Genomic DNA, 12,771 nt, shown 5'->3' on the forward strand with positions numbered 1-12,771 from the left:
GTTGCAAACCCTGCCCTGGGCAGGGACACCTCCCACCAGACCAGGCTGCTCCAAGCCCCGTCCAACCTGGCCTTGAACACCTCCAGGGATGGGGCAGCCACAGCTTCTCTGGGCAACCTGGGCCAGGGGCTCACCACCCTCACAATCAAGAATTTCTTCATGAGATCTCATCTAAATCCACACTTTTCCAGTTTAAAACTGTTCCCCCTTGTCCCATGGCTCCCCTCCCTGCTCCAGAGTCCCTCCCCAGCTTTCCTGGAGCCCCTTTAGGGACTGGAAGGGGCTCGAAGGTCTCGCCGGAGTGTTCTCTTCTCCAGGCTGAAGCCCCCCAACTCTCTCAGCCTGTCCTCCCAGCAGAGGGGCTCCAGCATCTCCGGGGCCTCCTCTGGCCCTGCTCCTGTGCTGAGGACTCCAGAGCTGGATGCAGTACTCCAGGTGGGGTCTCATGAGAGCAGAGTAGAGGGGCAGAATCACCTCCCTCGACCTGCTGGCTGCGGTTGTGTGTATGAATTAGGTGGTGGGTATTCTTTCTGTAGCCACTGTTGGAATTGGAGCTACTGAAGAGCTCCGGTTCTCTGGGCGCAGCTCGCCACTGCAGGGCTGGCTGTGCGGGACGCAAGAAGCAGCAAACCTCACCCACCAGAACCCTGAGGTTTCTTTTCACATTCTTCTTCAATTTATGGCAGTAATTTTTCTAGACTTGATCATGAATCATTTAGGCTTTTTACGTTGAATACCTGCCATCTTTGTCGTGGTTATTTTACTTGAATGTAATCATCCTGGAAAAAACAGCTTTTCAGCATGTTTTTTCAAGCACTGCTTGCTTTACAGTGCCAGGCTGTCGAACTGTAATCTGTAAGAGGAAAAGATACAGGTGTAGGGGATGAAATCAGATCCTGTAGGCAGATTGCATTCCCCACCTGTGCCTTTTGTGCTTCTCTTTTGCTAGTTTTCAGCTGCGAGGCTCTGGAGTTATAGATCTCCTGATGTTGTTTGCAGTGGCTTTTTGTAACTGGTGGTACATGCTCTTGTTGGCAGAACCCAGGTTCCTTCCCCTGTTGCTGTGCTGTGGAAGCAGGAGGTGGCTCTTATCCCATTAGTTATCCCCAGATAGCTTTTGCTCCTTGGAGTGATAAATATCGTAGGGGGTTACGGGGTGGTGGTAGGAACAGATCGTGCTGAGGCAGCTGTCGCGGTCAGTGTCAGCTCAGACTCTCAGTGTCTATGGACAGAGGTTATCTGATGGTGATAAATACAGTGTACAAAGTACAGTCTGTGCTGGGAAAAGAATGTTTTTCCTCTGTCCCTCTTAATTCCCTCCCACAAATGCATGCAATCACCCCCTATTTAAATATTTTCATGTAACTGTATGGATTTGTGGTGGTGAGGATGCTTGTGGTCCAGGTGGACAGAATATTTAAATACAATATTCTGTAAGTGCCACAGTCCCCAAAACCTGCACATTTACTGTTTGGGACCTGTCCTTCTGAAATGCCTCCCCGTGTTCCAGCACAAGTCTTGAGGAATGACAAGCAGCTCTCACATTGTGTAAATACTAGTGTATTAAAAGGAAAAAATAAAAGATTTTATGGTTTTCTAGTTTTCCCAAGGTATTGAGGATGTGTTTCACCTTGGCTTCTGCGGGGATGGGAGTTACTCCTGACTCATACCAGTTGGCACCAGTTGTGGAGGAAGGGGTCTCTGAGCTATTTTCATGATGGGAAATAAAATAAATAGCTAAATGTATATGGCACCAAGGGCTGAGAATTATCCTGGAGCCTGCAGTAAAGTGTCCACGAGGATTGTAGCACTTACTGCAGCTCACACAGAAAAAAGTATTTAAATTTGAATGTCTCTTTCCCAAACAAGCTGTCTGGCAGCTCGTCATGGAATATGGACTGGAAAGAGGGAGGAAAAGGAACAAACCTGCAACACTCTCTCCTCCATTTAATAAACCGGTATCCGTCATCTGGCTGCCCCTGGCTGCCCTGTCCCCTCGAGGCCACGGTTTCTGCACCGTGTCCCCTGAAGGGTAGTGGGGGTGCCATCCCCACTGCCACCACAGCACCTTTGGGACCCTCTGGGCCATCCCCACCCAGCAGCAAACACCAGCCAAAGCCTCTTGGGAGCACCCAGGGGTTCACAGCCGCCGCTCTTGCAGTACTTTACTTCTTTTTAAAATGCGCTTTGAATTTTTTACATCAGAATTAAAACAGTAATAGTAGGAAAGAACTGAAATAGTCCTGGAATAAAATTACCATCAGCGGCAGCTGTATGGGCCAATTAAACTTTAACATTTCACAGGTGTTGTCAGGAAATGCATATCATCTCCTCAGACAAATTAGCTTGCTTTTGAATTCCTGGGACTTTCATCCAAAAGCATGTTTTTAAGCCTTGAAATTGGAAGAAAAATACAAAAGCCTCTGAAATGGAAACACGTAGAGCATCTGATATGCCATGACACTGGAAGCGTTCTCCAAGCTACAAACCTGATGTCTGTTTTAGTCTTTTATTTTCTCCCCTGTCCCTTCCACTTGCACGGCTAAGTCAGATGTTAAATCACCCAGGAGCAGCAGGAATAACAAGGACTGTCTGCGTGGGAATGGTCTTGGATTCGGGATGGAGATATCTCAACTGCACGGAGGTTTCTCCTATAAAGCAGAGACAGCAGGACTCCCAGCACACCCTGTATATATATATATATGTAGGAAGGTTATAATTGCACTGGGAGCCTTGTGATTTTTCCAGGTACGAGTCCTGGTTTTTAAGTAGTTGGAGTTTGCAGTATTGCTGGTAAAACAGCTGCCCTCGGAGTTGTAAGAGGCAGCAGTAGTTGCCAGAGCTGCAGGGCTGTGGGTAACGGTGGCCATGGCTGATGTCCTGCAGCCCCAGGTAGCCTTCCCTTCCCAGTCTGGGGTTTCATCACCCTGGGATTAGAGCTCTCCTGACCCAGCCCAAGGCAAAGAAACAGGAACACTAAGAGGAATGAGTGAAATCAAGGGCAAAAAATCCATTTTTCCTCCCTCCCATTCCTATCTCTTGCTCTGTCAGGTCAATAACATATTAGTAATACATTCTGCCTTAATTTCCCAAGTAGCCCATTGGTGTCACGCACCACTGTACAGCCTGCTTTGCCGCAGGGCATAGAGTTCCTGCTTCAGCAGTGGAGGGGGTGCAGAAGGATGTATCTCGGGTGTCAATATGGGGTCAGACTCTTCTCAGTGGTGCCTGGTGACAGGACAAGGGCAATGGGCACAAGCTGGAACACAGGAAATTACGTCTCAACATGAGGAAAAACTTCTTTCCTTTGAGGGTGGCAGAGCCCTGGCACAGGCTGCCCAGAGAGGCTGTGGAGTCATCACCTCTGGCGATGTTCAACACCTGCCTGGACGCGTTCCTGTGCAGCCTGCTCTGGGTGACCCTGCTCTGGCAGGGGGCTGGACTAGATGAGCTCCAGAGGTCCCTGCCAACCCCTGCCATCACCCATCCTGTGATTCTGTGAACTGTTCTCATGGATTTTGCTTGTTGAGGACTGGTTTGTAGCTGGCCCATTGGTGGGCAGGCAGCTCCTGGGGTTGGCTCCCTTTCTCCTGTGCTATTTGACCGCCGTGTCGTCTCCCCACAGCTTGTCGGATGGCTGCCGACGGAGCCTGCAGAGCGGGTCTGGGGGAAGCTGCATCCCCTCTGCTCATGCCCCTGGGCTGTGGTGGGGGGGCTGGTGGCACAGGCACTGAGGAGCTCTTCAGCCATCTCGAGGAGGGTGATGGAGATCGTAGTTTTTTCAAGTCTCCAGCCTAAAAACCAGCAGCTGCTTGAATCCTGTCAGGCTTTCATGGGAAACTTATCCTCAAAAGCTGTTCCTCTGCCAGATTTGCAGTCTTTATCATAGAATGTGGAAATACTGTCCTGGGAAAAGATCTCAATAAGTTCCAGTATCGGCAAAACAATGCTGCTGCTCCCAGACGTTCACACCCAGCCTTGCCTTTGGACACCGCTGGGCAGGAGCTGGGCTTGGCTTGGCTGAAGGTTGCCCAGCAGATGTTTAACATGGTGTCTGGAGAAATTTAGGCAAGATTGCAAAGATTTGGAAAGTCACAATGGGGAGAACAGAGGGGAATTTCCATGATGTTAACTGTAACGGACATTTCCAGCCCTTCAGAGCTGCAGAGTTAATGCGCAGAGGGCTAACGAGCAGCGTGCCCCTAATTCTTGTTTGTATAGTGTGTAAATGCTGGAGTGCTGACACAGACTCGTGGGTTTGCTGCTATATGTGCTGGCCAGGACATGACTATGGAGAGAGTGTTCATATCGTTAATAAATGCATTTAATTTTGATGACTGACGTTGTGCGGCAACTACTCTTTATATAGCATAGTAGTAATGCTTATTTGCAATTAGCGGGTTGGAATAAAGATGATGTAACGTGCTGTTGCACCAGAACAGGTAATATACAGGTCAACAAGTAAAGGTAGACTTGGTGTAAGCCCTCATACTGAGCATTTTCAGCTTCAAAACTGTGAAAAAGTCAAGAAAAAAGACTTTTCCTGCATCCTCTTTGCAAAGCAGAGGGACAGAAAGCAGCACAGCGATTACGGGCCACCATAAGCAGCCCTGGCTTACCTTGGTATCTCCGCCAACTCGTGCTATCTCAATTCTGTATTTCCCAGGCTCTCCCATTTCTCTGTTTGTGCCTACTGGTGGGATTCATCTGGTCTGATCCAGCACCGCTCGTCACCAGCCCCATGCTTGGCCAACGGCCAGGAAGTGCCGCACAGTGAAGATTTAAACTGCAATCATCAATTAGCTGATAATCACTATTGGTGAAATTATATGTGCCGGTTTTAAGACAGTACAGTGACTAGAAATGTAGCCATTTATCATGAATATAATGGCCTTTTTATGTGCGCAAATTTTTAAACACAATTTCATAAAGAGGCTGCCACAGTACATGATTTACTGGGGCAGTAAAAATAAAGAAATTACCCGAAGAGTATGTGATCTCTGCGCATCTAAATCCTTGAAGTTAATAGAAGCCTTGATTAGCTCCAGTGCTTTTAAAACTTTTTCTAATCGCTATTTGTTCCGCATTTCATTTTCTAGAAGGTGGTGAACCTCCCTTATTATTGCTTTCCTTATTTCACAAGTTACCTGCAAAAAATCCTGAATATTCAAAAGCAAAAAGTAACAGAGCCATGAAGAAATTTTAATCTTTGGCAGATGGTGTGGAGCGCTGGTTCAGATTTTCCTCTGGCAATAAATGGGAAAAGAGCCCACACTACACGGCTGTTAGAAACAGGCCATGTTTAAAATGAATGGATTAATTGGGCAAGTAATGATGTATAGAACAGCTCTGCGCTAGCACGGGAACACTTGTGAATTTATTGCAAAAATTCACCCAAGCCTTAGCATCTATTTTATGTTCACAGGGGTGATGGGGGAGTACGAGCCGAAAATAGAAGTGCAGTTCCCAGAAACGGTTCCATCTGCGAAAGGAACAACAGTGAAACTGGAGTGCTTTGCCTTGGGGAAGTAAGTTTTGATCCATTATTATTATTCCTCCAGCTTCTCACTTTCTCAGTGCTGCACTGTAGAGTTTGCCAGACTTGCTAGTCCTTCACTTTGCTCGGCAGGAGTGAGTTACTGCGAGCGTTCATAGCAGATGGGGGACTTGGGGAGCAGGGGCTTTGCTCACTAAAAATGTAAACTCCCAAGAAAGAGAGAAGATGTAACTTATTTTGTAAAGATGTGTGTGTTTGTGCATCTCCTGTTCTGAGGTCTCGTGCAACACTTAAAACACCTCTTGTTTCTAGAGTAAACACTGGCAACACTTCCAAAATAAAATGTGGGACTGGTAGGAAAATGGGTGTATTGTCACAGCAGAACTCAAAATTCAACTTTGTCGAAACAATATTTTTATAATACACAGTCTTCTGCTTTTAAGACTGTGAGCGGTACATACACCATTGGTATACATATGTATATTTATATTATATACAAGCCACCCATAATAAAATTGCTCCAGATCCTGTGCCGGAGTCTTCAGACTGACCATGTCTTCATCATCCTCAAACATGAAGCAGTGTTAAGTTGATCAGACAAAAGCAGGACAAGACACACAGCTTTTTCTACAAGTCTTATTTTGCTTTACTTCTCTTCTTTAGCCCAGTCCCTACGATTAGCTGGAGGAGGGCGGATGGGAAGCAGATACCCAGAAAAGCCAGGAGACACAGATCGAGTGGACTTCTTGAAATCCCAAATTTTCAGCAAGAAGATGCTGGGCTCTACGAGTGTGTAGCTGAAAATGTGAGAGGGAAAAATGTGGCACGAGGACAACTGACATTTTATGGTAAGCAGTCTGCTTGCTTTCGGGAGGGTTATTTTAGCAAGTGCAATATCCAGGAAATATTTTGTGAGAAAGTAATTTTGGGGGGTATTTTTAAAATTACTTTCTTTTACAAACTGCACATCTCAAAAAGAGTGTAATTTGAGATAAAACCTCTCTGAATGGTGCATATTAATTGAGAATCTGAGCAGTTGGAACAAAAGCGCGTCACTGGAAGGACATTGGCCTGGTAACATGCAGAAAACACTCGCAAGCGGCTTGTTTGCCGCCTTGTGGCTGTGAGGGTAAGCAGGTGATTCTGGTGGAGCATTGTGGTGGTTATGCCTTGGGATTTGTTATGGATGTGTTGCCCCAGCTTGTGTTGATAAATGTTAATTGGTTATAACCAATTAAGGACTGCTTTCAAGAGGGGTTAGTGGCTGCACAGCCTGGAGAGCTGGGATTTAACCCTGCTGGAGCTGGCAGAATCCTCTCCACCCAAAGATGTTGTAGACTCACATCACAGCCATTGGTCCAGGCACAACATATATGTGAAAATTCAGCTCCATAGGCCTTCTGTGTTAAGTAGAAGATGCGTTAGTACCTCTAGTCCTGATACCAGTATCTGCTCACCCCCAAACTTCTGCTGGAAACAGCCCCGTCTTGCAAAGCAAATTAAATGCTTGTAGGAGATGAACCTTCCTAGGGGGAAAGTTTGAGCTGTTCTGAGTTGCCGTGGATTTACCTATGCAGAGGTGGACAAGAGTCACAGGGAGGGTTTTCAGAGGTACGAGTGGGCTGTTGGTTTGGTACTTAGTTTCTGTTTGATATTTTTTGGAGGGGAGAATGCTGGAGGTTACATACCCCACACACAGGCAAGCAGAGACCTCCCCAGCACCATACAAATCTGTTTTACTGCTGCCCTGTTTATCAGCTTCAGAAGCATAATAGAGCGTCCTTCTTTATCGAACACATGGATAGAAATTCAGTCTTTTCTCCTCAAAATGTTCCTGAGGGAAGATTGGGTTGAACTCCAGTGATGAGAAGAATGTTTATGATTTATAGTAAATTTGCCACAGAAAAAGAGTTTGGGAACTAACCCTCCTGGCAAAACTGGATTGAATTCGGGTGTAATGTAATTCTTCTTAAAAAAGGCATATATAGGGATGTTTTAAAATTGGAAATACTTCTAAAAGGCAATTTGTTCAGAAATCAGAAGTTTTGGGGCTTCCATTTTAAATGAACACTTCTTTTAAAATTGAGTAAAATATAAAAATAAGAAACTGTTAAAAAGGAGTGAAATAGCAAGAACAAAGTGAAATCTTACGTCCTAAGGGAGGAATCTGGGGTTGATTCAAACTGGGTTTTTTTTAATTAAAAGATTTGAAGATATTTTTTTTTTCTGTTTATCAATCAATGCACGTTTCTCCTGATTTTTCGCATGTGGACAGTAAATGAAAAGACTCATCATTTGTGCAGTTTTGCTCAACCCATGGCCAAACCTGCCTTCCTTGCAAAGCAGTAAATCAAGCCTTTGGTATACTCCTACCGTTGCATATATATTAAATTATAATCTAATTACCGTAATGAATTTCCCAGTGTGGATGCCATTCCTGGAGGATCCTACACAAAAGCTGCCACCATGGCTAGTGCTGGTTTTCACACTTAAGATGGCATTTCACCAAAGCATCTCAGGATTTTATGGGAAGAGGAGTGTCCTCCTCTCTCTTTTTAATGCTGGGAAGTATCCTTACATCTGCTTTCCTTCATGTGAGCAGAGGAGTTCCCTGTGGGTAAGTGTTAGCCTGCCGCCTCTGCTAGTTACTGCTTTTTAAAGAAAATTGGCTGAAATTTGTTGCTGTCTTGAGGATGATGAGTTGCTAGTTTATAAGTATTCAGTTTTCAGGCTTGTGTTTGGCAGACTTTTAGTGCAGAAAATAGATCTTTTTAAAAACACTTGCTTTCGGTAAGCTGGGCTCTGGAGTTTCATGTGGCAGTGAAATTTTTTAAGGGAAAGTAACCCTCTAAACATTTTATACGAGTAGTTGAAACTGAAAGAAAGTGATTTTCCGTAATCATTTTTCTATTTAAAGCTGAGAAGTGTTGTGTCGTTATTGAAATACAACTGTAATGTTGGCAGAGTTTTTCAGGTGCCTCGTGGCAGGTCGGTGCTGGCTTCTGGAAAAGGGAGCGCTCCGGAGGATGGGATGCTCTGTCATGATGTGTGCCGTGGAGATCCCAATCTGGCTCTAACAGCGTGACTCCTTTAAACCCAGTTATCTGCTTCTCTGCATAGTGTAAAATTTAAAAAAAGGAAGAAAAAGAAAAAGAAATTCAAATTTGCCTGCTCGCTATAGATAACCCAGCATTGCCTCCATTGTCGGCTTCTTTCAGTGCTCCTGGAAGTTGTCAGGGAAGGTTGACTTTTGCTGTATTTCATTCTTGTATCAATGTTTATTTTTCCCTTTGTTAGCATATCAGTGACACTGAAGTTGTTTGACATTCTCGTTGCAGCGGGAAAGGTTAATTAAACATGCAAGATCTGTTCTTCCTCCATTTTCTGTGCTTTGAGCCCTTGCAACAGGCTGTGTTTTATTGCTCTCCAAAAGCATTTGTTCTGAGTGCTGTGTGTCCTACTTGATGGATGGACCTACACGACAGAAAACATGTTAATCTTAATGCAATTACAGTGACTTATACCTGTTTCCTTGACTATTATAACTCTGAACGACACGTCACTTGTTTTCTTGCCGTAAGTCTCTTGTTCTGTCTGCCATTCCTAACCAGACACCACGTACCTCAAATTAGCTCCTGAGAACTAGCAAATGAAACTGCAGAACCTCTTCTTTTCCACCCTCATTTAGCAGCCATAAGTGCGCGTTGTGCTGCATTCCTGACTTTGCAGCCTGTTCCCCGCAGACCAGTGATACCCCCGTGGCTGAGGCAGGTGAGGTCCCCAGCATGGGCACAGCTGAAGCACATTCCTGCCGCGGTCCTGGCTGCGCTGACGCCTCCGCTTCGGGTCTGTGCTTCTCCTTTGATCTCGGCAGCCAGGGTCCGCCACCCCGTCAGCTGTGTGGTTTGATCCGCAGCATTTCGGAAGCGCTCCCATTGACCCGATTCTATTTTTAATCTGGCTGCTCATAAATTTTAAATTTGATAACCATCCACAAGGCTAAGATTTATATCCTGAGCAAAAAGCAATGCCGACAGTTTTATTTTTTTTTTGGCAGACATACAGTAAGCAGATTACCTTAGCTAGCTAATTTAAAAAGAAATTGCCTTTTCATTCATAAAACCAGCATCAAGGAGATACTTATTTATTATCATTACTCCGCTCTGGTGAGACCCCACCTGGAGTACTGCGTCCAGCTTTTGGAGTCCTCAGCACAGGAAGGACATGGAGCTGTTGGAGCGGAGCCAGAGGAGGCCATGGAGGTGCTCCACGGGCTGGAACCCCTCTGCTGTGAGGACAGGCTGAGAGATTTGGGGGTGTTCAGCCTGGAGAAGAAAAGGCTCCGAGGAGACCTTAGTGTGGCCTTCCGGTGTCTGAAGGAGGCCTACAGGAAGGCTGGAGAAGGACTTTTTAGAAGGGCATGTAGTGATAGGACGAGGGGGAACAGTTGTAAGTTGGAAGAGGGGAGATTAAATTAGATATCAGGAAGAAATTTTTCACTATAAGGGTGGTGAGCCCCTGGCCCAGGTTGCCCAGAGAAGCTGTGGCTGCCCCATCCCTGGAGGGGTTCAAGGCCAGGTTGGACGGGGCTTGGAGCAACCTGGTCTGGTGGGAGGTGTCTCTGCCCAGGGCAGAGCGTGGAACTGGATGATCTTTAAGGTCCCTTCCAGCCCAAACCATTCTGTGATTCTGTGGACGTTGTTTCATTCACGTTGAGTTTAGATGCCATTTCAGTCAGATCTTCATCAGGCAGACAGTCACAACCCAAAGGTTGTCCTGAGTGTAGGACAAGAGGCAATGGGCAGATGCAGAAGCAGAACCAGCCCTTAAGGTGTTGTTGTGGCTGCTCATCCATGTGCTCAGTGCCTTTCCCACGATGGACAAGAGCCTTGCTGCCCCTCTACGGCTCCACTCCTTGCCCAGCACCTTGCCACCTTGCTGGCAAGCCAAGGCAAGGAGGAAAAAATTGCGGATAAAAAGGTTTCTAAAAGTGTCAGCGCAGCAGCATGCGCATTAGGAGAGAGACAGACTTATTTGTAACTAATTACAGTTGTTTGCAGCATTTTGTAAGATATTCAGCAGAAGTCATTTAATTGGCTGGACTGCTTTTCAGATTAAATACTTCTCAAATCAAAGTCCCACCAGGAATTTATGCGGCTCCTTAATTTTGCAGTGAAAAGAGTCCCCTTTTCATCAGCGGGCCTGGGTTTTGTTTGTATGAAAGCTACTTTATGACACTCTATAAAACAACCTCAAATGTAAATCATGTTATTATGCTCTTTATTATGGTTGGAGGTCTAAAAAGGAAATTTGCATAAGTGAAGATCAGGGAGTTGCATGTCTCTACTCCATTTAGGCACCAGATCACAAATTATTTGCTGAAAATTCAAAGCCCCTTGAAATAAAATGAATTTCTGGACTGATAAAAATACAAGAAAAATCACATAAATAGGACAAATATGTATTATTATTAATTATAATTTACATGCCTCACCAGAAAACCCAGTTTGCTGCCTGTTACGCAGATAAATTACCAATTGATTTCTCACCTTCAAGCCTCTCCTTGTTCATTTTATTTAAAGTTCTCAACTCTTGTGTTGTGTCAGAATACTGCACCAATTTAACTTTTAGTTAACCACCACTTGTACACTTTGGCAGCAGCCAGATCCGTCCTTTCAGAAAGGGGCGGTTGGGCTTGGGAGCAGTCGTCGCAGTGCCCAGTCTCGGTTGGTTACGCTCGCCCTGGGGAAAATCCCCGCTCAGAGGGAGGACGTCTCGACTCCTGCCAGTGGAATATGTATCTTCTCAGACTTTAGTGCAGGAGGGTGTAACTCTAGAGTTCTGAATAATTTGCTGCCCAAGGGAAGTCTTGCATGCAGGACAAGTTTCTGCATGGAGAGCAGGCATGCTTCTCCTCCGCTTTTCCTTTTCCAAGGGATTGCTGGAAACCTGCTTATAGAGAAATCCATTTTTAGGAGATTCAAAAAAAGTGCTCAAATTATTATAATTTTGCCTCGGAAAAATAGCTCTCCAGCAGGAGAAGCAAAAATAGAAATAGGTATGAGAAATGAAGTGTGAAGGCTACTCATAGAGCACCCCACATCTTCCTTACTCCCCTGGGTTGCTGCAGTCTCGAGTGTCAGGGATAAAAAAGTAACTAAATCACCGAGGACTGGTCTTTATGAATGTGCCTGTAATACCTACAGTCCTTTGGTGCCTGGAGTAACTGGGGAGAGAGTCACGTAATGGTGCAGAATGGCTTATGGAATGGGAGGTAAATAAGAGTTAGGGGTAATTTAAGCAGTTTTTATCAGCTGGGTGAACTCTTTCACATTTCCCTCGGTTTCTTTTCCTGTGATATTTAATATTTTAGTCCCAAGCAGAACTGTCGGCCTTCTAGAGAGGCCAAAAAGAGACATCCTGACCAAGTGGCAGTATCTCGTGAACTTTCCAAAGATGCAGGCAAATGGAGGTCGTTTAGGTGCAACATTCAAGCAGATGACTTTGGTGAAGGATTTGCACAGCTTTGAGAGTTGTATAGATTTCAAATAGTCCTTAATTGACAGTAGAGGTCAGGAGGAAGGGATTAAGGTGACGAAAAGAAGAGGAGAGGAAAAGTGATAACCTAAAGCCTGGTTTCACGTTCCTGTGATCATTGGGAAGGGTAACAAATTAGGGACATATGCGTTTTGTTTACAGAAACTATATCCTTATTTGGACCAGGATGACGCATGCACAAACCTTATACACTGGCTGCATTCTTTATTTTTAATTACTCATGTATTTTTCCCATCTGTTTTTCTTACTTCTTATGCTTGTCTTTCTGGTCTTTAGACTTTTCTGATCCTGGGCTCAGTCTCAATCTCCTTAGAATAGATATAGTAATGGACAAGTCATTCAGCCTTTCATCTGCCATTAATGATGAATTACACAGCCTGCACTAGGTCATCAGCTGCTATAAATTGGCTTAGGAACACTGAAATCAATATACACCGACCGAGAATTGGATTCTGTATATGTATTAGTACCTCATTTGCTTTAGTCTTTTTGGTTGCAAAGTCCTACAGATTTATTTCTGGTTTATTTCTCATGTTGCTCCCATAATTCTTTGGGTTTGTTACTCATTTCTGATGCGATGCATCATCACCGGCTGTGTCATTTCATTTTCAAATGCCTTTTAGGACATGATTTCTGGTCCAGCTTTCCAGTGCCTGCTTTTGCCTTTCAACTTATTACAAAGAAGGACAGACTTACTCTGGATATTTTGCTCTTAG

General features: G+C 44.9%; 1 protein-coding gene across 2 annotated transcripts in view; it reads left to right on the forward strand.

Annotated features, from left to right (window-relative positions):
- The window catches only part of LOC128915584 (contactin-4), a 345,257-nt gene that overhangs the window by 260,730 nt on the left and 71,756 nt on the right, over window positions 1-12,771 (forward strand). For both annotated transcript variants that reach the window (XM_054216146.1, XM_054216147.1), the window contains exons 8-9: window positions 5,426-5,528; window positions 6,161-6,345. In XM_054216146.1, coding sequence (XP_054072121.1) covers window positions 5,426-5,528; window positions 6,161-6,345 — 288 coding nt within the window. The remainder of the gene's footprint in view (window positions 1-5,425; window positions 5,529-6,160; window positions 6,346-12,771) is intronic.

The sequence above is a fragment of the Rissa tridactyla genome, chromosome 10 (genome assembly GCF_028500815.1).
Source record: "Rissa tridactyla isolate bRisTri1 chromosome 10, bRisTri1.patW.cur.20221130, whole genome shotgun sequence".
Lineage (NCBI taxonomy): Eukaryota > Metazoa > Chordata > Aves > Charadriiformes > Laridae > Rissa > Rissa tridactyla.